Source organism: Phodopus roborovskii, unplaced genomic scaffold (genome assembly GCF_943737965.1).
Source record: "Phodopus roborovskii unplaced genomic scaffold, PHOROB, whole genome shotgun sequence".
NCBI classification, from domain to species: domain Eukaryota; kingdom Metazoa; phylum Chordata; class Mammalia; order Rodentia; family Cricetidae; genus Phodopus; species Phodopus roborovskii.
In genome coordinates, this window is record NW_026126407.1 from 15,120,763 (window position 1) to 15,146,944 (window position 26,182).

Here is a 26,182-nt window from a genome sequence, read left to right on the forward strand (position 1 = left end):
AGTATCAGAGCACCCGAAAAGCAAGTGTTGTTCTACATTGTTTGTTGTTAGTGTGTTTGGGGAGAGATAAGGAACACCAAAGCATTGAGAAAGGAAGCTAGAATAGAAAGCATGGTCAAGGTCAAGACAGGTCAGTAAGGAGCCATCATACCCTACAAGGAGGCAACCATGGCCAGGTTGTTCTCTGGGAAGTTCAGACTCTATGAGGAATGACGGGGGCTGTTTGGGGTTTTATTTCCTTTGTGGACCCTAAGCCAGTCCCATCTATCCTTGAGCTTCCATCTCCCTGACACCCAGCAATGCCATCTGAGGCACAGATAATGGCATTTGGCCTCTTTTGTTTGGCAGGTGCTACATCACTCTCACTCAGTCCCTGCACTTGACAATGAGTGGGGCTCCATCAGGACCTGCAGGCACAGGCAAGACAGAGACCACCAAGGACCTGGGCCGAGCACTGGGCATCATGGTCTATGTGTTTAACTGCTCGGAGCAGATGGACTACAAGGTACACATTCACTCAGCTGCTAGAGAGACTGGGACCTGGGTGGTAGCTGAGATCAGGTACATGGTTTATCCATTCTTTATTGGTCCCACTCTCCCAGTAAATGCAGAGTGCAGATCAGAGGTTTCTCCTTACTCTATCACAGTAGACTTAAGGATGCTTTAATCCTTATTGACCTCCTGCCAACCACTTATTTAACCCAGAGCCCCATACATTCTGACTTTGCTAATGAACTTTGTGAACAAATGGATTATTTGTTGTGGGTGGATTATTTGACATAGTTGCCTTTCTTCTGTCATGTGTGAAATGATGCTCCTGAACAAACCCCCCCCCAAAAAAAAGTCGTAAACTGATAGGTTAGGAAGGGCAGAAAGGCTCTTGAGTAGTTGTGATGACAACACTTTTCTCAAGGTAACAGCTTTATTCGGCTTCCTCTGTACAGGGGGCATTCCCTTAGGATAGTATACAAGGGCATATGAGGCTTCTGTAAACAGAGATGCAGGCAAATAGGCAGTGCAAAGTCCATGATCTTCATCCCAGAACTTTTCAAACAATCAGTGTGCTCCAGGTTGTATTGTGGAGAAAAGGCAGAGAAACAAAGGGCCCATGAGGTCACTTCCAGCTACCAATATTCTGCTCACAATTGAATAAAAGCTCATTTTAAAGATGTGTAATAACAACTTGCCCTGCTGCCTCTATTCTGGCGTTTTCTCATAGTATATGTTTTTAATAAGATGCCTTATGTTTCTCTTGTAAGCAGAATAAGCAGATAAAGTTTTAAAGTAGAAAAGCAAAGTTCCATAAAAAAGATCAAATTAAATTTCATGTTGGAAAATACATTTAATGTAGAAATTGCAGGTACCAAACTATGATTCTTCAGATGACACTCTTTTTCTAGAACTGGGATGATTTACTTTAGTACAAAACATTTCTGTGTACAAGTCAGAGTCCTGGGAAGCCATGTTTTCTCATACTGAACAAACACAGGGGACATCCAGACCTGAATCCAGTCCTTCCCAGAGCCATTGCCTCTAATTTTGAGTGCAGCTGTTTTTAGTGGTGAATACATTAAGATAATGTTTCTTTTCAAGGATGGAAGACAATTTTCCCCTTTGAAGAAATAAACTCTGCCTTAAGGATTATCTTGAGCTTCTAGATTCTTCTATCATTTTTTAAATTATTCTATAATTAATTATTGGCAGCATTGCTAAAGTAAGTAAGTCTCCCATGGGGAATGTTCTGGAAGACATAGTCATTTGGATGTAGAAGGTATGTGTTTTCATGGCAGGAAATTAGCAGATTCCTCCAAAGTCAAACCAAGCACAGCAAATAGGAAGAGAGGAGTTGACTCCGTGGCCAGAGATTGCAAAGGTTGTTCATCACAGTTCTTTCAAAGTTAAACAATTGTCCCTAATCCTACCTATTCCTTTGAAAGTACACTGTAGAAGAGCATTTGTCCTTGGCTCACCTAGGCTTTAAGTAAAATTTCAGACAAGAGCACTATCAATAGAAGGAGTCTAATAACACTTCCTAAGCCCCAAATATCACTGTAGCCAGAGAGCCTTGCTAAACTGCTTCTGTAAGCCTTTCTCCTTTACTACCCAGCTGTTCAGAAATTGTATTTTATCATGGAGTGCTCCAGAAACAAAGTGTATTGGTTTATCAGTTGTTGTCATTGCTCAGAATGCATGGCACATTTTAGGAAGATACCAAAATAAAAGATGTTTTGTCCTGCAGAACTGGTGAGGGAGATGCTCCAAAAGTAGCCACAAGGGAGTTCCCACCAGGGAGTGTCCTAGGCTACCCCAAAATGGGACTGATTAGGATTCCAAAGAAAGAAACACAAAAAACTAGGGGGTAACTCAGTAGGAGAATGCTCACTTAATGTGTAGAAATCTATGGGAAGCTCAGTTTGATTTCCAGCATCCAAGGGAGCCCAGGAAGAACTGAAGGGAAGGAGGGAAGGAGGGAGGGAGGAAGTAAAGGAGGGAAAGAGGGAGAAAGGAAAGGAGGGAGGAGGGAGGAAGTAAAGGAGGGAAGAGGGAGGAAGGGAAGGAAGATGGGCAGACGTACTAGGTGCTAAGAGGATCAATGTAAAGCACTTAGTAGAGGAACGTGTAAAGTACTAAAACTTATCTCTGAACTGTGACAGACTGGGATATTCTGTCTAAGAATGTCCTCAGCTGTGACTCAATATGTGTCGTTCATATGAGTTTTAAGGAATTTTCTTCAGGACTGGGACCAGTTTCTTCAAGTAGTTTGGGAAGCAACCTAAATGTCTTTACCAGTGTCTAGGAATATTTAAATTTCCTGTTTAGATTCACGACTGGAATAACCTGCAGCCAGCTGAGTCGAGTGGTCATTGTACTATGGTTTCCAGTGAGGACACATAAGGAAAGTAAAAGGGCCCTGGGGAATCCTATGGATGATATAGACAATTAAATAGGTAGAGAAGGAAGAGCAATAATTAAAATTGATATATACATAGATATATACATATATCAAATATAGCCTAGTCTATCTGAAGGAACAAGATACTTATGGAATAATTAATAGAACTATTTTTTTGCTGAAATACAACAATCTTGGGCATGAATGAGAAACCTACAAACTCTAGGCCCTGGAATATTCCAGAACAGGGAGACAGAGTGGTTTCTGGTGAGGAAACACACTGAGGAGCTCCTGAGATTCAAGGCTGTTTGATTCCTGGTATGTAGCACTTCAACACAACCTGGCCTATAGCCAGGACCTAGTTCTAAGAAGCCAGCATCCCTACCCCAGCCCTCATCAGCTTCATCCTTTATCTTTTCTCCTAGAGCCTGGCTGGAGTAAAGAGAGAAAAAACAGAGAGCCAGGCATAACTGTCACACATTGTGATGTGTCTGTTGTGACACAAACAATAATAGATTCTGTTTGCATTTCTCAAGGGTAGACTCTAGAACCAAGCATAGCGGCTTTAGGAAGCATTGAGAAATATGCAGAGGAGGATGGGATAGAGTACAGATGTCAGGGGCCATGGTCCCTTCAAGTGGTGGGCAACAGAAGGCCTGCAGACTTCAGAATAGCCAGGAAACATAAGCATGAGAGGATGCTAATGCTGGGAGCCTTGTGAGCAGCCAGCTGGAGGGGAGACTGGAGAGGACTTTGTAATACTGTATGGAAAGGGAGAAAACCCAAGTGTCAGGACATTAAAATGAGAAAAGAAATAGCAAGAGGCTTAAGGAAATCAAACCAAATGGTAATCTAGGTAACATGGGGAAGCAGTGGGTTGATGAAACTAAGAGGCATTAGAGGGGAGGGCTATGGCTATAGTAGGTAGTATCTCCATATACTTTTGCCCCAGCAATTCCATCACAACACAAGCCCACTCAGCTCCATGGACCCAGGGGCAGGGCCTGGGTGCTCCTAGAGCAGCAGAGAAATATGGATGGAAGGGAAAGTGGAAAGCCTATAAAGCTAGCCAATGTCCCTAAACACAGCCAGTTAACACTGAGGAGCTCTATAGGTCTTGCCAGCGATGGGATTTGACAAGTTGAATTCACCAACATCGGAATAAAGCCACAGGGCTTATTAGAACACTGCAGAAGAGCTGAAATGGGTAAAACAGCACAGAGAATCTGCATAGAGTCACTCAAGGGTTGCTTTTATGTGCAAGGTTTGCACATGGACTGTCAGGCAGTGTTTCAATGACACAGTGTCCTGGAATAATTGTAGTAGGGATTTATCATGTAAGTAACAGCCTGGCTCTGAGGCAATGATGGTCTTGCCCCAGTCTTGCAATGATGGTCTTGCCCCAGTCAGAAGTTGCTCAGCACAACCACCTGTCCTAAGCCAGCACCCACATTCTGCCGGCAGGACATGTGAAGACAAGCTTTTCCTGATGAGATAATGGCCAGGTTTGGAGGCAGAAGTGACCTTGCAAAAGCAGTTCTGTTGTGAGGCTGGCTTGGCACAGCCATTTTTTTTTTTTCAGATTGGCATCTACACTTCCTATTACAGCACCAATACTTTCCCCTTGACCTCAATATAGAGGCCAGTGCAGAAACGCCCGATGGCTTTGAAGCTGAGCATTTAGAGCGATTTCTGAACCTCAGGGGGCATAACCTCCTGTAAGAGTTATGACTGTTTCTCAGGGCTTCTGCCTCCCTCAGCTTACTACGTGTCACTCTTCCACTCCTCCCAACTCTCCCCCACTGGGATCCCTATTTCCAGTGCTGTCCCTCTTCCAGAATGACCATCTCAATATGTCCTCTGGTGCCTCTGCGTCTGCTCCCATCCTCACCCATATTCTAGTTCTGGCTCTGGTATAGAGAGAGGGTCTTGCCCAACTTGGGAGGAGCCTATAAGTCTTCCCTGCCATATTCCTCACCGCAATTTTAAAGTAGAAATCTCAGTCATCCTGCCTGTGTGTACCCCCATTTCCCCAGTGCAAATCGCTCATCAACATGGATTCCCTCTTAGCATCTTCTGCTTTTCAGCCTTTTGCCATGGCCTGTCTTTTTTTCCAGCCCAGAATCTTGACCTCATGGCCAGGTGATGCCACTGTTAGCCAATAATAACACCAGAAGATGTATACAATGTGTATACAATAAGCAAGAGGGGTGTTGTGGGTTCTGCTGTTGGTCCTCAGAGAATAATGGGGTTGGGGGAATGTATCTACTTATAGAAATTCTCTTTAAGGTTTTATGTATTGTCTACAGTTCATAAAAGGGACACACAACTTTAAAGGCTTTCAATTCCCTATTAGGCATAGGATTTGGCTCCTGCATTTCTAACTTAACGATTTGTGATGTTTAATTGGTTGATATAGACACATACATACCTACATGTACACATACATACATTAGAAGGAGGATGACTAAATGAATGGGTAGATAGATAGATATAGATAGATATAGATGATAGATAGATAGATAGATAGATGGATAGGCAGACATGGTATTCTCAACCTATAGGTATATATGAGAATAAAACCTAATGCCTGGAACCACCTAGCCCTTCTGGAGACATCCCTAAGTACTGACTCTAAGGTTGCTGGTCATTCTCATCCTGAATACCATGTAACTCTCTCCACATTTGACATGTGTGTTGTTGTTCACTGTATTTTTCCTCACAGGAATGTCTGCCCAGAAAGGTCTTTCTTTTCCATCCTGGGTACCACTGATTCCCCATGTTCCAGAACATTATCTAACAGACAATACTTGCTCAACTAATATTTGTTGGATGAATAGATGAGCAACCAAAAGACATGTTTTTGCTTTATCTTATTAATAGTTTACTTTGTAGAGCATTCCTAAATCTTGGGAATAATTGGTACATAGCACCCCATGTACTCTTTCTTCCCCATGCATAACCCCCTCCCCTGCTATTATTAAATTTTAGGTGTACTGGGTAGTTTTATGTCATCAGAGAGAAGGAAGACTCAAGTGAGAAAATACCTTAACATCAGGCTGTAGGCAAGCCCATAGGGCATTTTCTTAATTAATGGTTGATATGTGAGGGCCTATCCTATTGTTGGTGGGGCCACCCCTGGGCTGATGGTCCTGGATGCTACAAGGAAGGAGGCTGTGCAACACATGAGAGCAAGCCAGTAAGCAATACTCCTCCATGGCCTCTGCATCAGCTCCTGCCTCTAAGCTCCTGACCTGCTTGAGTTCCTGTCCTGACTTCCTCTAATGATAAACAGTGATGTATAGAAGTATAAACCAAATAAACCCTTTCCTCCATACTTTGCTGTTGGTCATGGTGTTACATCACAGCAATAGTAACACTAACTAAGACAATAGGTTAGTGTAGCATATACAGTGCCAATATGCTGTTCTAAACTAAAAGCCAAGACTATGTTGCGATTTGCTGTTTGGAAGAACGATTGAATATATAGTCCTACAGGTTTAGGAAAGTGTATAATGTCATCTACCCAATGTCACCATACCACACACAGTAGTTTCTCCACCTTAGCTTGCCTCTGCTCCTGGAAACTGCTAATCTTTCTGGTTCTCCTTTGTTCACATTTTGAGTTTGAGCATTTTGGGGTTTAATGCGATGTGGATATATTTTCCCTTCTTCTTTAAACTCTGCCCTACATCCAACCTTGCCTAGGTAGATGTCTGACTGAGTCTGACAAGATGTTGCCTTAATCATTGTCTCTCATGCAAACCTCTGGAGACTCCTTGTAATAATTCAAGGCTTTCTGTTCCTAAGACTTTCTTCAGTAATCAATTTTCCAGCCCAAATGGTACCTTTACTTTTCTCTGGGCACATTGTTATTTTGCTCATTTTTCTTCCAAAATCTTTCATCTTCCTGGAAAGCCTTCCCCTCTCCCTGTCACACAGATATGAGCAAGAGCTTTAGAGTATATGCTGAAGCACCTTGTTCTGGGAGCTAGGTATTCAGGTGACTTCCTGCATCATTTTGTTTTCTCCCTGTGCCCATTTTTTTGGAGAATATTCTGAAAAAAAATCATAGGTTGTATGAGAAAAAGGGAACCTTATCCATGTATGAAATTTATCTTGTTACAGACATCTAAAGTGTGTATATGCATATGTGTATGTGTATGAACGGTTATATGTGTGGGGAGAAAGAGAAGGAGGGAGGGAGAGAGAAACAGATGGCTAGAGACAGAAACAGAGAAATAGAGACACACAGAGAGATACTCTTTCAAACATTTAACTAATGCATGCTCTGCTACTGGCCTACCCTCACAGCCCAACAGTATATATTTATAACTTGACTAGGTAGGTTATGGAATATAGTGCTTTCCCAGCTTTCTTAACAACACAATCCTTTCCTCAAGGAATACCTGGTTTCCCACAAAATGCATCTTGCATTGTGCTATTGTTCTGCCATCCCATCTTCATTGATCATACTGGGGCACTCTGACCCATTCCTCTCTGGTCTCTTTGACAGTGTGATGTGCAGTATTCATTATAACCAATACTTCTATAGTAGTAATTCCCTTTCATTTGTGTGCCTTATTGCCAACACCTTCCTAAAAGTTCTTGGAGGAACTGTATGTAGCACAGGGTCTTATGCACGCAACTAATCATTTTTTAAAATGACCCCTGGTCAAGTACACCACAAGGACCCACAGGGGTTCACAGGGGCTCACAGAGACCAAACTGACAATCAGGGCCCTCTGCTTATATGTTACAGATGTGTAGCTTGGTCTTCTTGTGGGACTCCTAACAAACAGAGGGAGCAGGGACTGTCTCTGACTCTGTTACCTGCTTTAGGGTTTCCTTTTTCCTACATGGTTGCCTTGTTCATCCTCAATAGGAGAGGTAGTGCCAAGTCTTACTGCAATTAGATATGACATGGCTGATTGTCATCTATGGGAGGCCTGGCCTTTTCTAAAGAGAAATGGAGGAGGAGTGGAAGGCAGGAGGGAGGTGGAAAAGATTGGGAAGAGAGAAAGGAGGTGAAACTGAGGTTGGGATATAAAAACAAACAAATGAATGAATGAATAAAATAGCCTCTGGATAAATGCCAGGACTCCAACAAATGCATATCCCCAGCACCTAGCCAATGGCCTCCAGTAACTGCACCTTACCATGGATACATAGCTCACTAGCTCCCCTTTAATGCTGGAGTTCCTTTTCATTTCAGGATAGAAATACATTCTTGCCTTTGAAATTCTTTTCTCGCTTTCTTTTGGCAAGATTTGCCCATAGTTTGTTTCTGTGACTGTTGTCAGATCCTGACATTTTCAACTCCACATCATCTGGGAGACCTGAGTGTCTGGGCATGGATTGAAGATACATGCATTAGCTTCCCATTAGGGTTTGCCAGAGCCGGAACAGAAGCCTGTTTGTCTATGTGGTATAAGAAAATGTATCTTTTATTCATTTTCTGGGACTTTGAAAGCTATATCGTGCTCAGAAAGAAACCCTGATGGCATCTTAAAGGGAATTTTCACTGCAGCATCTTGGAAAGTGTGCTTGATTCCATGACCCATGTTGTCACCCATCACCTTCAAAAATTTAATTGTTCTTGAGATTACAATGCAAGTTTCAGGGGACCGAATGTTTCCACAATAAAGAAGCTGGGAAATGAGTATGGACACAACTCTCAGATAGTGTCATCATTTAATCCTTATATGTTTCCTTGCAGTCCTGTGGTAACATCTACAAAGGCCTGGCACAGACTGGCGCCTGGGGCTGTTTTGATGAGTTTAACCGAATCTCTGTGGAGGTCTTGTCAGTGGTGGCTGTACAGGTATGGGTCGGAAGGGGGGGGGGGGCGTTGCAGTTTTCATGGCTGATCCTGTGAAAGTCTGTGGCCTGTTGTTTACATTCTTTAGCATCACTTCCCCCTCTATTTGCCATTCCATCCCCCTTCCTTCATCCTTACAATAAACATCCCTCTATTACCCACCAAAGCATACCCTATTCTAACTCGAAGAATGTCTTTCCATGTGTAAAACAGGGACATAAATTATCTATCCTACCTGCTCATAGAGGGGCACAAAGGATCAGCCAAGGAGGTGGATCCCAGCTGCTAGGAAACATCATGCAGTTTGGCTGTAAACCAGGGCTCCAGTTACAGCTCTTGCATTTGCTATAGAAGTCTGGAAGCAGATGCTCTGCCTCTCTCAGCCTAATGCACTCATTTATGTATAAGGCTGTGGTGTCCCTGGGCTTGAGTGAGTGGAGATGCCTGGCTGAAAAAGACATGCTTCCTGACTTCAAAGATGTTTTGAAAATGACACGAATCCTGACTTCAAAGATGTCTTGAGTGTTTGAGACAGATATGAACACTTTTGGTGTTCTAGAATTGATCATAATATCCATAGTATAGAATAAAACTTTGAAAGGTATTATCTTAAAGACAATCCCTAAATGCTGGCAGGAAAGGGTTTGAATTGAGCTCAGGGACCCATGGACAAAGAGGGGAGAAAAGAAGGAGGGGAAGCAGAAGGTGAATTCCTTTGCTCTCTTGTATCTCTTGTACCAGATACTCTTCACTTATCACCCCTCATCCTCCAGTGGCTCTTCTGGCATAACTACTACTTTCTATGTAGAAAGCATAGCAGGGAAGAAAAGGAACTTGTCCAAGGCCCAGTGTTGCAAACTGAAAGGGGAGGATTTGAACCCTGTTCCTCCATCCACATCATCAATGTACACATGTGAATTGCCAGAGAAGCAAGCTCAAACGGAAAAAAAATGGATGTAAAGGCCTTCTGGTGCAGGTGACAAGGAGCCCTGAGGAGAGTTCACCTGTGTTTGGCAGCAGTTTTAAGGAGCAGTGGTCTTTCTGAGGCACCCTCCTTGGGCTGCAAAGACTTGGGTACCCTTGTGCCTCCCAGGCTCCATTGCCAGGCCCTTTCCTTGTGCCCCTCCCTTTAAGCTGAGCATTTGCATTTCCACCAAGGGCTGACTGCTTGCAGGGACCCTCTTCCACCCTCCTTCCCCAAGGCAACACCTCTGTAGAGCACTACTTGCAATGAAGTGATTGGACAATGCTGTGCCTACTGCTCCAGGTTTGTGCCTGCATACCATACAGCCAAAGACAGTGGAAGCCACCTCCCTTTTGGTTCATTTCCAAAGCGTTCTGCAGAGAGAGTTATTTCAGGGGGAAAGGGGATGAAGGAAGAGAAAGGAAGGGGAGGGGGAGGGGAAAGGAGAATAAAGGGAGACAATAGAAGGAAAAGAAGCAGACAGGAAGGGAGGGAAGAGGATGGAGGACAGGAGAGTGAGTGGGAGGGGAGGGAGTCTATGGTCCCTGGAAATCTGTGGAATCCTTCCAGCCTGAAAATGGGGCTGAATATTTTCTTTTTCTTTGGCAAGAGCATGGAGTGGAGGGAGGGTTGGCAGAGCAGGGGTGGGATGGGACATCAGGCAGGTCAACCTTGTGGGAGAAACTGACCAAGGCAGCATTGTCCCCTTCGCTGGACTATGTGCCCTGGCAGGAGCCAGCCTCTGTCTACATAACCTCCAGCTGTCACCCCTCTCATCCAGCATGCTGTCCCTGTCACTGGAGGCTAAATGTGGAGCTGAAGCAAGTGCATGGCTGTGACGTGGCAGCCCCTATACCAGATGCTATTTCACAACACCACACCCCTGGGCTTCAGCTGCCACTGGGAACTAGGGGCCATCGAGGGAATCTCATGAGCCCTGCCCTTGCCTGCTCCACAGTGGTCAGTCCTCTGGGCTCCCTCATCTGACAAAGACTGCTTACAAACACAGACCCTTGTCCCAACTGTCCCTAAGTGAAGATTCCCCAGAGTGAGCTGTGGTTTCCCCTTCCTTAGATTTGCTCTTCTCAGTAGGAATTAGTGACAGTGACAGTGGGGGTTGTGAGGCCCAAGCAGTGACCTAAACACTGCCTTGCAGTGCTTACACTGACTGTCATGATCTGCCTTAGCTTGGTGTGTTGATCCTGCAAATTTCTGTGGCATGATTTGACAGGGCCTAGAGAAGGAGTACTGCCATCAGGAAACTGGAGCTGGGGATGTGGGCCAATGGTAGAGTGCTTGCCTAACAGGAACGGGATCCTCGGTTTAATCCCTGTAACTGTTTCTCCCAAAACCTACAGTTTGTGGCACTGATTTCATTCTACACATGAAGGCCTTGTTTCTCTGGAAAGTCAATGGTTAAACATTTATCAGCATACCTCTGCCTTATATAGATGGGAGTCTGGCATTACCTAAACTGAAACTGAATATTCATATGTATTCAGGAAGTTATATTAGTCTTTTTTTTTCCTGTGATAATAATGAAATACTTGAAGTTGGTCTGAACATAAAGAAATATTTTATTTTGACTTACACTCCTGAACTTTTTTTTTTCTTTTATCAGTTTTCAAGACAGTGTTTCTCTGTGTAACAGCCACAGCTGTCCTGGAACTAGCTCTGTAGACCAAGTTGGCCTCGAACTCACTGAGATCCACCTGCCTCTGCCTCCCAAGTGCTAGGATTAAAGGTGCGTGCCACCAACACCTGCCACACTCTGGACTTTCGAAGATACACATCTGGCAATGACGTCTTGCTGTCAAACCACGGGATTCAGTCATGAGCCCTATCCCACAACCTTGTCTAAACATAGCCACCTCCCAAAAGTTGAATCTCTAGACACTGTAGCTGGATCAATTTCCCACCCTCTCAGTGTCTCATAATGAGGATTTAATTCAATATATAAACCCCTGGAGATAGACTGAAACCATGCCCACACTCCAGCAGAAGTTGAGCATGTATTCTGGCTGTTTCTGCACTTAGGTAGTCACATCACAACATGGAGCCAGGAACAGTGTCATTGAATCAATCTCTCTGTGAACTGTGGGGTCTGATCCCTCCCTGAGTAGCTTGTGTAGAGTAAGCAAACCCTTATCAGGGCACTGGTTGCAGCCCATGAGTGGCCCTGAAGATCTGGGAGAAGCTGTCTTCCCCCCTGCCTTGCCCACTGGAAGTGGCTCCAATTCATTCCACCGCACCATGTGTTTAGAGCTTCCCTTCCTATTTTTCCCATCGCAGGCATCTGTCTTCTTATCCCCTTGCCTACTTACTGTCCTATTGTTTCTTCTTACCTGTATGTCTTCCTCTCATCTCTGCATTCATGATTTCTGTGCCCTCTCCTCTGGCTGCTTGCCACAGGATTTAGAGGACATCTCTTCTTCTCAGCAGCTAGGTATTATGTTTCCGATTCCACTAAGTCCAGAGTCACTCATTATGCATAATTCTATTGATCCTGGGGTTACGATTAGTGCTAGGGATTCACCACAGGTTATCTCCATATGTGTCCCAAGGCATTTTTCCTAGCATGCTCCACAGAGTGCTCATTGTGCTAAACACAGTTCTTTCATTATAACCTTTTTTTCAATGAGTTGATGTCTAAAACATTTAAATCAACATCTACAAAACATAGGTGCTCAAGTGTTAGGGTAACAATACTGGTAGTGGCCATGGTGATGATGGTGATGATGGAAGTAACTGATGATAATGCAATGGTGGTGGTAGTGATGGTGATGGTGGTGGTATTTGTGGTGATGGTGGTGATGAATTTGATCATTGTTCTGGAGGTAGTGCTAGTGGTGGTGATGATGATAATGAAAGTGGTGATGATGACTGATGATGATAGTGGATACATGATGTGGATGAGCATGGCACCGGTGATGATAATGATAATTGTGGTAGTGATGAAGGTGATAATGTTTTAGCAAATGAGACAAATGATGGTGGTGGTGGGAATGATAATGAAGGCAGTGGGGTTTGTGGTAGTGGTGATAGCGATGAGGAGGAGGGTAGAGGAGATAATTGTTATATCAGTGGGGGTAATGTATTGAAGGTGGTAGTGATGATGATGGTGGTGGTGATTATGAGGGCATGATGATTACACTTATAGTGATGATGGTAAGGATGATGGTAGTGATTACAATGGTAATGATGATGAATATGGTAGTGATGGACTATGGTAATGATGATGAGGGTACAAAGATTACAAAGGTAGTGGTGATGAAGGTAGTAAAGGTGATAAAATGATCTTTATCCTTGTTATTTTAACGTGACAGGAAATAATGGGAAATAGATGGCTGTGACCCATGGGACAGGGGTAAAAGTCCATACCTGCCTTGAATAGGTCTGTACTACCTATACCCTCACCCATCTCAACTGAACCATCCCCAGGTTATCATACCCACCCTAACCATTTACTAGCTGTTGAGAGGGTACCCATCAGCTGTCAGAAAACGGAATAACTTTATTTGGAAAGGTCAAAACAGGGCTTCTCTTTTGCTCCTAGAATAGAGTAAAATAAGTTCAACTTGGAATTCTCTGATGCTGCCACATTCTGGTCTAGGGATACACCCATAAAAGACAGTCAGGACGAAGTGGTCTGACAACAATTCAGGCAGAATTGGAGCTGGTAACATTTAAAATCATATAAGCATCCAAGGAGAAAATTGTGCTTAATTATTCACACAGTAATCCTGGCTGGCATATTGGTTTGGAAGCTGCACCAGCTGTTGACAGTTCTCTGCCATCCTCTCCTCTCCTCTCCGTGCTTCTCATCCCAGGAACTTCTGTAGAAGTGATTATGCTTAAGTGTTTACATTGCTGGATATTTTCATGCCTCTGTCATATTGGTCAAGCAGAATTGCATACCCATTTGGGAAAATCCTCAGTGTGGCAATTGCAAGAGAAATTACTTGCTATTTTTAAAAAGCATTATACTACTTAATGCTTTTCAGAATCTCCTCATTGCTGGCTCAGTCAGCTCTCTAGACCTTGGATTAGCTGAGCCTTGGGAAACATCCCACCAAGGTAACAACTCACCACATTGACCCTGTACCCTTGCCCTCCTCTCCCCCATATTCTTTGGTGGCCCCACTACTTGCAGTACAGGCATTGACAGGGTGTGGGCTGAGGTAAGAAGCAACTGAGCAACGGACCGAAGCCAGGTATGACAGCAAACACATAAAATCCCAGCTAAGACTGGGAGTTCAGGGCCAGCCTGAACTGCATATTTGGGCCATGTCCCAAATAAATAAATAAATAAATAAATAAATAAATAAATAAATAAATAAATATCAGAAGCTGTATTAGCAAAGGACTTACAGCATGGTTCCAAGGACTCCAAGCAAGGAACAAATGCTAGTCTCAGAGCCAAGAGAATGTCCCAAGTTGTACCCTTTGTAGAGGAGCTGATTATGAAAACAAAAACCAACAACAAAAACAAAACAAAACAAAAAAACTCCACAGAACTGTGACAAAATATACAAGGTGGTGATTGTGTTGTACTTCCTGAAAGCAGCAAGTTACAACCTATCATTATTGTAGAATTCAGCCAGGTTTTTAGTGATACATGGAATCTGGGCAAAGGTGACATAAAATAGTGACTGGAGAGTGGGCTACATCCCTGCATTAGAAGGAGTATGGTAAAGGGGTGAGGAGAAAAAACAGAACATTCACAGAGATTGGATTAGCCTGTGACCTCCTTAAATTATACCACCTGAAAAAAAAGATAGGACAATTTGTACATGTTGTCCACTATGACAGATTCAAGACCTAAATGGGAAGACACAAGACATAATCTTCTGAGAATGCCAGCTTCCAGGATAGGTCTGCTGCAAAGGTTTGTCCTGTGCAATGCAGAATGTCAACTTACCAGATACCTGCAGCATCCTTCCCTCCATGCTTCGAGAATATCTCTGGATGTCAAATATACCCATGGGGTATGGGTAAAAATGATCCCAGTTGGGAACCATAACATCTTCACAGCTTTACATTTCTTTTTCTTTAATGGGTAATCGGAACTTTCCTTGTTTTGTAAGAAAAGTTCTAGTGTACCATAAGCATCATTTTCATGGTAAAACAAGTAACATGTACATAAATACAAATAAACCTTGCAGAGACTCTCACCTAAGTGATAGCATCCTGATAGTTAATCATTGTGATAGTCATATAACAACCAAACTGCCTAACAGATTCTCAGAATATGTAGAGACCTATGATCAGTTAACTGATGTCAGACTGAGTCTGATGAGGTCATGCTCGACCAGAGCCATGCCCCTTCGGGTGAAGTGACTAAACATATGTGCTTTGTTTCCACCTTGCTTGCCTTTAAGATTTGACGTGTCCTTCTATTCATTTCTCCCTTAGTTTCCCCTGATGCTAACTTATAAATAGAATAGTTTCTCAACCACCATCTGCCTCATTCCTACCTCTATTAGGGTCTAAGACCACCCATCTCAGTATTGAGAGAATTGAGTGGGACATAGAATGTTCAAAATAGTGCTTGGTACAGACTAGTGCTTCAAAAATATTAGATGTATTATTAGTAGTAGTAGTAGTAGTAGTAATTATTCCTGGTGGCTCTAAAATTCCAGAGGTGATGCAGTCTTAGACAGGTGTATGCAGAGTTGACTTGGTGGCCTCCACCAAGTAGAGCTTGCACTTTGGCACTTCTCTCTCCTCTTTCCTGTATACCTATATTCCTCTTCAGCATCCCCAACCCTGGTCTTTATCCAGGCCCCTTGGATTCTGATTGCCATCACATCCCTGGGTTGGTTCCAAGAATCTCAGTTGCTGCAGTAGCAGTAAGTCATAGCCAGTGGTGTCAGGCTAAGAGAAACACCTGACAGCATAGAGGCTCCAGCCTCACCCACATCCCACAGCCTGCTCTGTTATTTCCCTCAAGAGCCCCCTACAGAATTTTACACAAAAGCACAGATGCCTCCAATCCGAAGTATGCCATAAATTCCTGCTGAATGTGGGCTTTCTGGGCTTCAGCATTCGGTAGAGTGCTGAGTCAGAGCAAACAGCAGGAGGGTCCTAGGCTCTAGCTTTGGCCTTTGCCCAAAGGTAGCACAGCATCTGGTAGATGCTAATTAAAGCTAATTAAACTTGCCTCCCTGTCCCTAGTCTAGAAAATGCTCTGTATATTTTACTTCTATAAGGTCTGAGAAGGGAGGGAGGGAGGGGAAAATGAAGGAAGGAAGGAAGGAAAGAAGGAAGAGAGGAAAGGGAAGGGAGGGAAGGGGAAGAGAGGGAAGGGGAGGTGAGGGGAAGAAGGAAGAAGGTGCAAGGAGGAAGGAAGGAAGGAAGGAAGGAAGGAAGGAAGGAAGGAAACTTGCAGATAGTGAGGGTAGCAAGGCTGTGAGCCTATCATGAATCAGCTAAGTTCTGCCTGGTGTTGGAGGCTGGCTCTGCCTGGATGGCATTGGTATTCTGTACATAGAGAAGTCTCAGGTTCCCACTAATTGCTGTGAGCTCAAATACATTCAGTTGTTAGAACTTCACTGCAGAAGAGCTGAATCCTAATTGCAGAACTGTCACATATCCTAGCAATATTGTACCCTTCCCTTTCTCTCCCACCTATACACACACACACACACACACACACACACACACACACACACACACACACACACGAGAGAGAGAGAGAGAGAGAGAGAGAGAGAGAGAGAGAGAGAGAGAGAGAGAGCACACCCTACCCCTCCATAGCCCTTGGCAGAACTAGGCTACCCTTGGCTTTCCTAGCAGCCATACTTGAAAGACTGGAGGCTCATTTCAAACCCTGCCTTGGTCCCAGCTTCAGGTTGTCCTTCCAAGTCCCACATGAGGCTAGAAATTTCCAGAGACATTGCGGTGCCTGGCTGAGCAAAGCCAGCCTGCTGGTGTGTGCCTTTTGTCTTCTTCTATACTGCACCCGATCATGATTGCATGTATTTCAAAGCAGAGTGTGAAAAGCATACACGGCTGAGTTCCAATTCTATCCCCCTCTCACTGCTGTAAGAGTTAACCCAGAATGGAGCTCTGACCAGGTCACACTAGTTAGATCAGGATTGATGGAGGTGACCTGGAAATAAAAGAAAGAGGAGAGGATCTCTACATTAGCAATGGTAACCTTTACTCAGAATAATGGGAGGCAGCAGTCTGAGTGGGTGCTGAGGTATGAGGCTGGGGTGGGGAAGGCTTGGGGTTTTATAGGGCAGAAACTAGAGCTTTGCAGGTAGAAGTTTCCATCCACAGGTTGGTTTCCCTGCATCTCAAAGCTGTAAATACCAGCAGGTTCCATGCTGACCTGTTTATCAGGAGTGGTCCAGGTCCTAACCTCTTGAAAAGCCTGTGAGACCATCCTGTCCAGAGCTGCTCAGCTCACCTGAAGATTTGGGGTTAGCAGCCCTTTAAGTAATGCCTCAGCTATCATAGTCCTCTGGCTTCATCAGAGGCATTTAGGGAGTGGATTCTCCTTGAAAATGCCCCCTTTCAAGTCTTAGCTTACCTGTGCCATCCTGGCACATACCACCCCTTCTCATAGTCAGAGCTCTGCAATGTGTGAAGGAACTGTCATTCAGCCTCCACCAGCTCACCTAGTCACTCTGGTCATGCAATCAGGGGAGAGATGGGGGGGGGCGCTTAAGTTGAGACAATAAACACAACTGCAGGAACAGTGTTCACATTCCAAAGTCCCATGCATGCTTCTGCTGCTGGGTTTTCTCTCCTTAGATCAAGCCCGAGGGTCAGGTGCAGGCATTCTCACCACGGGCCATGCCCCAGAGCACATGCTCGAGAATCCCTGGACATGGTTACTGCTGCCTCAGAGAGGGGCTCTGTGACTGTGGGAAAACCTTCACCTCTCTGCTAGTTTTATCATAGTGATGTGGAGGCAGTGTGTTCAAGTGTTCCAACTATCTTGATGAGGTTTGAATGGCTTTCAATATATAAAGCATACTCAGGGCTAGGACTCAGGTCTGGGGGTACATAACATATGTAAGGCCTGAGTTTGATCCCCAGCACATCTCTCTCTCTCTCTCTCTCTCTCTCTCTCCCTCTCTCCCCCTCTCTCCCTCTCTGACAGACACACACACACACACACACACACACACACACACACTAGCACTAGTTGTATTTTAGGTACCACTTCAAGGAACCCAGATTACAAGTGGAAAAAAAAAATCACCTGTTTCCTGCCCACTCCCATCTGAGTAGCCACAGCATGATGAATGTTGATGTGGACAGTTAGATGATTCCTTTTAGACTCACATATAGTGCCCATCAACAAAGGCTCCAGGACACAGCCATGGTGTCTGGCTTCAGTGCAGAGAGCCACCACATAATTGCCTGTGTTATGTCTAAATTTCCAGCTTTAGCTACTGCCCACCACCAGAATGCTGGGGGTCATTTTCCTCTGATCTCCCACCAGGTGAAAAGCATCCAGGATGCTATCAGAGACAGGAAGCAGAGGTTCAGCTTCCTTGGGGAGGAGATTAGCCTGGATCCTTCTGTGGGCATCTTCATTACCATGAATCCTGGCTATGCTGGCCGCACAGAACTTCCGGAGAACCTCAAGGCTCTCTTCAGGTGGGTGGCAGTGTGTCTTCACACACGGATGCTGCAAAGAGAAATTCCTTGTATTTTCCTACTGAAAATGTAGTTTATATATTAGGAGAAAATTGCAACATTAAGAGTAAGTCTTTTTTTTTTTAACCCATTGACATTCCATTGGAGAAAACTGATTTTCCCTTTGCCATCAAGTACCAGTTGTGAGTAGCCTCTGGGTCATGAGTGGGACCCTCTGTTTACTTCACTCTCCATGCTGGGTCCCAGGCTGACTTGAACCTGTGCAGGGCTTATGTGTGCTCCACTTTCTCTATGAGGAGTTCATATGTGTGCCAGTACTGTTATGTAAGGTAGGGGAAAACATGACCAAAATATATGTATGATAAATTTTATAAAAAGTGTAAAAAGTTTTAAATTAAAAACAATAGGTTGCTAAAGATCTACTTTTACTCTAATGGCAGCATCAGTAAAATCCTCCTTTGTTTAATTGTAGCCCATCCAGTTACATAAGTATAAATTTATTTTATGTACTTGCAATGTACAATCGTGACTAGTGCACAAATTCATTGTTTATTTTTTAATCCCCTAGACTATCATAAATATTTTCTCCTATTGGGTATTTTTTAGAAATCTCATTCCATGGCGGCATATTTTTCTATCAAATACATCGCCCATGGTGTAATTAACTAGCCCCTCATGGCTGAATATTAAGAGTGTTTCTAGCATTTAAAATAAATTCATACATAATTCTGTAATGTACATTTTTTGTATATAAATCTTTTTTCTGTATGCGTGATTATTTTGTTTGGCTAGCTTCCCAGAGTGGAATTATGGAGTTAACGAGCAGGAACATTTTTAAGGCTTTTGATACACATTGCCAAATTACTTTCTAAAAAGCTCAGTGTCAAATTACAACCTGGTAAAGACACGGAGAAACACCTCTTTTATTTCACCCTTGCCACCCTTGCCAATGGAGATCGTGTGTGTGTGCGAGCGCACATATGTGTGTGTGTGTGTGTGTGTGTGTGTGTGTGTGTGTGTGTGTGTGTGCTTTCCTAGCAAAAGCAAGAGTTGTATCCTTTTTTCAGACAAGACAAATTGGCCCAACAAGGAGAAAACTAGAGGATATATCCTGCTCTTGAATCTTCTGCTTATTAAACTTTTTCCCAGGAGAGATAGTAGGAAGTGTGAGAATATTGTCTGTCTCATTTGGCAGCTGGGGTGCAGTGCCCTCTCCAGGAGTAGGTGGCATCAACATTGTGATGGCCAGTCAGGCTGCCAGACATCTCCCTGGCTGTCTTAGTCTCTTCTGGTTTTGGGATTTTTGTTTGTTTGCTTCCTTACTTTAAAACAGGGTCCCCACTGTGTAACCCAGGCTGGCCAGGGACATGTGATCCTGTTTGCCTCAGACTCCTGAGTGCTAGGACTATGGCTATGTGCCACCACACATTTGGCCCAGCCTCTCACTTTAGAAGTCACTCCTGTTGTAGCAACTCCTGTGTGGCATCAATGTTGGTATGTCCTCACTCTGGCAATTCCTACTTGAACCAAAACCCATTGAAGTGTTAGCAGAACAGTGCACTGTTAGCTGTTTGTTTACCCAGAGTATTAGGTAATACAGTGGTCCAGGTAGGTCATCACCCAGGTAGGAATTACTCCTCATATGCTCTTCCTAAATTTACTGTAATCTTAGTCTAGGCCATCTGCAATAACAAACTGCCATAAACTTGCTGACTGAAACAGTAGACACATCTCAGGTTGCTTGAAGCCAGAAGTCCAAGGTCAGAGGGCCAGATGGTCAAGTTCTGGGATGGCTCACTTCCAAGTTGCAAGGGATGCTTACCTCACAGTGTTCTACTGTGGCAGGGGCCCAGCAAGCTTACCTCTCAGACTTCATCCTACTCATGTTCTCATGACCTCCACCACCCTATCCCATCACACTGGGGGTTTCCATAAAAATTCAGACTCTGGTAGTCTATGTTATATTTGCAGAAGAATGTTGGGAAAGAATGAGAACAATATTTTTGAGTTATCTATTTTTATTTGAGGTGTATGAGTTTGCCTGCACATATGTATAAATACCACATGCACACCTGATATTTATGAAGGCCAGAAAAGGACATTGTATTTCTGGGACTAGAGGTCACAAGTGGTTGTTAGTAGCCATGTGGAGCTTAGAACCAAACCAAGGTCCTTTGTCAGAGCAGCAAATTATCTTAAGCACAGTCCCATCTTTCCAGTCCTGAGAAAGATATTTTTAAAACATTCAGATAAACAACAATTTTACACTTAATTCTCATAAAGGCCCTGTGACGTAGATTCTATTAGTTTCCTCTATGTCCTGTGAGAAGACCAGTGTATTCCCTGGTTGGTAAACAGCAGAGCTGGTATTTGAACCTAGAGACTAAGCTCGTCCCAGCCCAGTCCTGTTACCCAGAGACAATCCTGTAACCACTTGGCATTTTTCTTCCCATACTGTGTTAGCATTTATTTTTCAAAGCTGGGAACTGGCCATATTGTTTAATATACTACTTTCATTAATTAATATTTTCCCATGCTACTTGCTAATCTTCCTTCTGCAGCATAATTTTTTCACAGCCGAATTAAATTCTGTTGATATCCTCATGTTCAGACTGCCAAATAATTTTGAGAATCTAAATATTTGGTGGTTCCTGTGATTTCAAATACAGTATAAAATATTTCAAAGGACAATATGTACTTGAATTATTTTGAAATATAAATGTTATCAACACGGGGAAATGCAGGGAAGAGAGTTCACCCAGTAAAGTGCTTGCTATGCAAATATAAGGTTATGCATTTAGTATAGGTTTTCAAAGCTGGGTGTGGTGTCAGGCTCTTGTCATTCCAGTGCGGGGGAGGGGGAGGGAGGGGAAAGGAAGACACAGGTAGCTTTCTGGGGCTTGCTGGCCAGCCAGCCTACCTGAGTCAGTGAGCTGCAAGCCAGTGAGAGGAATTGTCTCAACAAGGTGGGTGGCTTCTGAGGGACAACATTCAAGCTTGTCTTCTGGCCTCCACATACAAGTTCATAACCAGGCATATGCATGTGTATGCATGTGCACACACACATATACACACACAATTTAATAATGATATATTCCCAAAACATACCAAATAAATTAATGGCTTTAACAAGGCATTTAAAAATTATATATGTATATATGATATATACATAATGTATATATGTGTATGGATATATATATATGTGTGTGTGTGTGTGTGTGTGTGTGTGTGTGTGTGTGTGTATTGCCAGAAAGAGGAAAAGGATAGTAAGTTCTTATATAGAGATAAAAATCTCAGATCTTCTGCATTTTTGTGTATGTTATCCTGTGTTAAGATGTTGCTAATTAGTACCTACACAGTCCTTTCCACTGGAAACAAATAATTTTTTATACAAATAAGTACAAAATAAGCCATGGATATCTAGATAACATCCCTACTTTGAGGAGATGAAGCAGGGGAATGCTCTGATTCCATCAGACACCCATTGAGAGACTCCATCCTCCAATATTAGCTTCTAGCCTATTTTGATTTGCTGTGTTAACCCTTGCCTTGCCTGAGGCACAATGACCCCATCATATGAGACCTGAGCTGTAATTCCAACTAGGTCCCCTCCTGCTGATATTATCCACCACTTTGGGTAGGAGGGTCACTTCCTTCACCCTTAGTTAACAACCTCAGATTTAGAAGTGTGAGGTGAAATGATTACAACAGTCAGTCCTTCCATGAACTTTTGCCCTTGAAGACAGCTCTTTGTGTGATCGCAGCCAGCATCCCTTGTCCTGTAATCTCCCCTTCAACTCAATTTCTCAGCTTCTGTCTCCCCATATCCAGGCCTTGTGCAATGGTAGTACCAGACTTTGAGCTGATCTGTGAGATTATGCTGGTAGCAGAAGGATTCATTGAAGCCAGATCGTTGGCCAGGAAGTTCATCACACTTTATCAGCTGTGTAAAGAACTTCTCTCCAAACAGGTAGGCCAATGACCAAGCACCCTGCTGTGTCCCAACTATAAACCAATGGACTAGATTTCTTACAGAGTCTGGGTTGATAAACAATAATAAAACCTTAAAGTCCTTCTTTAGTAAAAATTTGTCTTCAGTTTTCAACTCATCACTCTTTCAAAGTCTTTGAGCTCTAAATTAGTTAATAGCCTTTCTCAGACAAGTGTCCCATGAGATTCATGACAATGGTAAGTGACAGTCCCTGGAATGAATGGTATCTTCCTAAGGGGACATGAGATGGGCTGGATGCTGGGAGTTATTTAGAAGAACAACTCCATGTTCTCCCTCAGTAATGTTATTTTCAAATGCCTCCTGCTGGAGGCAGGCCCAGGAAACAGCACCTTAATGAGGTCAGTACTCTGCACAGACAACTTCTTGATGTCAAGGTCAACCAACAAAGCTTCCCTGAACCAGTGAGGTTCACACTCCCTTGTGGTCATCTTGCCTTGATCATATTCACTGTCATGGACTTTATCAGCCCTGTGACATATTTACAAGAGAGAGGGATCCTGTTTTCTCCATATATCATCATTGTGTCTGTTCTTTCCATTCTCTGTCACCACCAACTTCCAGGCCTGTGACTTCTATGCTCAGAACTCCATCACAAACCTTTCTCTTATGTCTAAACATATGTTGTTAGTGGTGTACCACACCATTCCCCCTACATCTGAAGAGCACATCCACTCAGTGTGTTCAAAGCTGATTTCCCTGTTGTCTTGACACAGCATGAGAAGCCATCATTTAGTGCTGGTTCATGGGGGTGAAGTAACAGGATTCAACTTTGACACTTTCTTCTCCCTGCTGAACCTGATCATTGGGAAAAGTGTAGGTGGACATTTCTGTCCTGCCAGCCACTCCCCAAATAACCACAAAGAAACTTATCATTACTTATAAATGCTTGGCTGATAGCCTGGGCTTATTTTTAACCTAGCTCTTATAACTTAAATCAACCCATTCCTATTAATCTGTGTGCTGCCCCAAGGCTTGTTTACCTCACATACATACTTCCCGTCCTGCTCACTCTGCATCTCATGATATCTCCTATGACTCTGCCCTTCTCCCTAGCATTCTCTCTGCTCCAAAAATCCTGCCTAGGTATCAGCTTTTTATTAACAATGAGAGCAACATGTCTTCATAGTACGCAAAAGGATTATTCCACAGCAACAGAGTGATGTTGATTCTACTTTCTGGAGTCTCCTTAGGATGGTTCATCATCTCAATTGAGGAACTGTCTCCATCAGACTCACCTGTGGGGAATTTTCTTGATCCATAATTGATATAGGAAGTCCTAGATCATTGTGGGTGATACCATCCATAGGCAGGTATAGAGCTATAGAAGAAAGCACAAAGCTATGGAAGGGAGCTCAAAATGAGCCTAGAAACAAACTAGTGAGTGATTCTCAGTGATTTCTGCTTCAAGATCCTTGCTTGAGTTCCTCTCTTGGCTTCTCAATGATGAATTGTAATCTGTAAACTAAAATAAACCTTTTCTTCCCAAGTTGCTTTTGATCATGGTGTTTATCACAGCCAAGAATATACATGCTTCTCTGTCCTGAGTGCTGGAGCTCTAGTTACAAGTGCCCATGTCTCTTAGTTAAACTCTTGATTCTGCCTCTGAAATAATTTTTGCTGCTGGTGATTCAGCTTCCTCAACCCATTTTTGAGATTCCAGCTAAAGTAATTATTTTCAAATGCATCTCACTGCTCTTAGCATCAAAACAAACTTCTGGTCCCTCTGCTCAAGACTATAGAGCTCTGTGGTCTGCTGTCCTCAACAGCTCATGCCCATGGTTCTACCTGCCTAAGCCTCCTTAAGATAAATTATCCTCTCATCTCAAGCTTAGGGACATCTGCTCCTCAGGGCTTGACTGCAGTGCTCCATTGTCTGGGCCTAAATGACTTTTACTCCTTCCAGTGTTCTTCAGTGCCTTTTCTTCGGGACTATCTCTGGTCCAAAGCCCCCAGGTATAGCCACTGGGTCTTTTGCCTTCATTGCACATGGGGTTTTGTCCTTTGTAGCATTTATCAGAGCTCTAATTATGCAGTGATCTGGTGTAAATCAAGTAGTAAAGCAGGGACTTGAACCTGGATTCGTATAGTTTCAAACTCTGTATTCTGAATTATTACCTCCCCTTGCCATGTTGTGAGTCCTGGTGTAAGTCAGTTTTATGATCCATTAACCTCAGAATCTCCTATCAGCACTGGTAGTATAGTAGAACTCTTAAAGTTTTTGCTTGTTTGTTTGTTTGTTTTTTGTAGTGGTGGGAATCAAACCTAGAAGCTTGCCTACAACTAGGCATGATTTCTGCCATTAAGCTAAGCTCCCAGCCTCAAGGACTATACTTTTAAAAGACTATTCTCAGTATGTTTGAAGGTATCCAGGGAAAAATCTCATAAACCCATCATGTACCTTCTCTAACATTAAGTTGCTTTCTCCTTGACAGTTTGCCCACCCTCTGAATATATGAGAAGCAACTAGATCAATTTGAAAATGATTCTTGTTCATCCCCCAGAGCCCCATCTCATTGAATGTTCTATGTCTGCTTTACTATCATAGCTGAAAAAATACAGTCAATGCCAGACCAGGAACCATAGTGTTCAGAGATCTATTGACTCCACTCTCTACCTGAGCTTCACTAGTGACCTCTAGCATGTTGTATATGTAAATGTGTGGGCCATGCATGTGATGTTCCACACCCAAGCAACTCTGGCTTCAGCTCTGCTGCCTTCCCACAGGATCACTATGACTGGGGATTGCGGGCCATCAAGTCTGTTCTCGTGGTAGCAGGATCCCTGAAACGAGGAGACCCTGACCGACCAGAGGACCAAGTCCTCATGCGCTCCTTGAGAGATTTCAACATCCCCAAGATTGTGACAGATGACATGCCAGTATTCATGGGTCTCATTGGTGACCTCTTTCCTGCTCTGGATGTCCCCCGGAGGAGAGACCAGAACTTTGAAGCTGTGGTTCGGAAAGCAATCTTGGACCTTAAGCTCCAGGCTGAGGACAACTTTGTGCTCAAGGTACATGAGGCAGCTTTCCCTTAAAAGCTTTTTTTTTGTTTGTTTGTTTTGTTTTGTTTTTGGATTCTTTCCTTGGACCATGAGTTATACTTCATCCTTCATTCAAATAGAATTTTAGCCATACAGATATATATATATATATCCAATTAGTGAGGCCTCAATTCAGGTATTATTTCTTTTCTGGAAGGCCACAATGTGGAATGATGATAGGGAGGACAGGAGAAAGAGGGAGGCCCTGCCATTAGCATCAGTGGAAAATGAACTATCTAGTGTTTTAGCCATTAAGGAGGAGACACTAGTGTCTTTAAGAACCAATTTGGGTGCTCTGTGCTCTGCTTCAGAAGCTGCAAGGACACATGGAGAGCCTGGGAAACCATCTCCCTCACATTCAAACAGTGGATTAATGAGGAAGGTTCCATCTGGCTCTGATCTCTAATTGATATTAGAATAGTCTCCAACATAAAGGACCTGCCTCTCTAATGAGGAAGCCTAGTACCTGGTTGAAGCCTACAAAGGCAGACTGCCAATGAGGCAAGGTGAAAATGCATAGGAATAAGCTATTGCTGCCACTGGGTTAGAGACAGGATTCACTACTGACTTTTAGAGGGTTTGAAGCACAAAGTTCTCTGCATGTCTTACAGACCACACCCAGGATGGTTTTCCATAAGACTGCTGTTTTTGCAGAATGTGATGGTTACAGGATGTGTACCATCTAGAAATGCTAGAAATAACTGCAACGGGACAGGTTTAGCTTGCATCAAAAGACAGTTGCCACAAAGAACAACCAAGGCTTCTGAGTACAAAGACACAGGTTACACTTCCCATCATATAATAAGTGTGAGAAACACATGGCATCACTGT

At 43.4% G+C, this 26,182-nt stretch overlaps 1 protein-coding gene across 1 annotated transcript in view; it reads left to right on the forward strand.

The window, feature by feature from the left end:
* Dnah9 (dynein axonemal heavy chain 9) overlaps positions 1-26,182 on the forward strand; it is a 329,177-nt gene that overhangs the window by 105,076 nt on the left and 197,919 nt on the right. Inside the window, exons 27-31 of the mRNA XM_051180369.1 lie at positions 349-505; positions 8,613-8,717; positions 18,140-18,297; positions 22,129-22,267; positions 25,034-25,321. Of these exons, the coding sequence (XP_051036326.1) occupies positions 349-505; positions 8,613-8,717; positions 18,140-18,297; positions 22,129-22,267; positions 25,034-25,321 (847 nt within the window). The remainder of the gene's footprint in view (positions 1-348; positions 506-8,612; positions 8,718-18,139; positions 18,298-22,128; positions 22,268-25,033; positions 25,322-26,182) is intronic.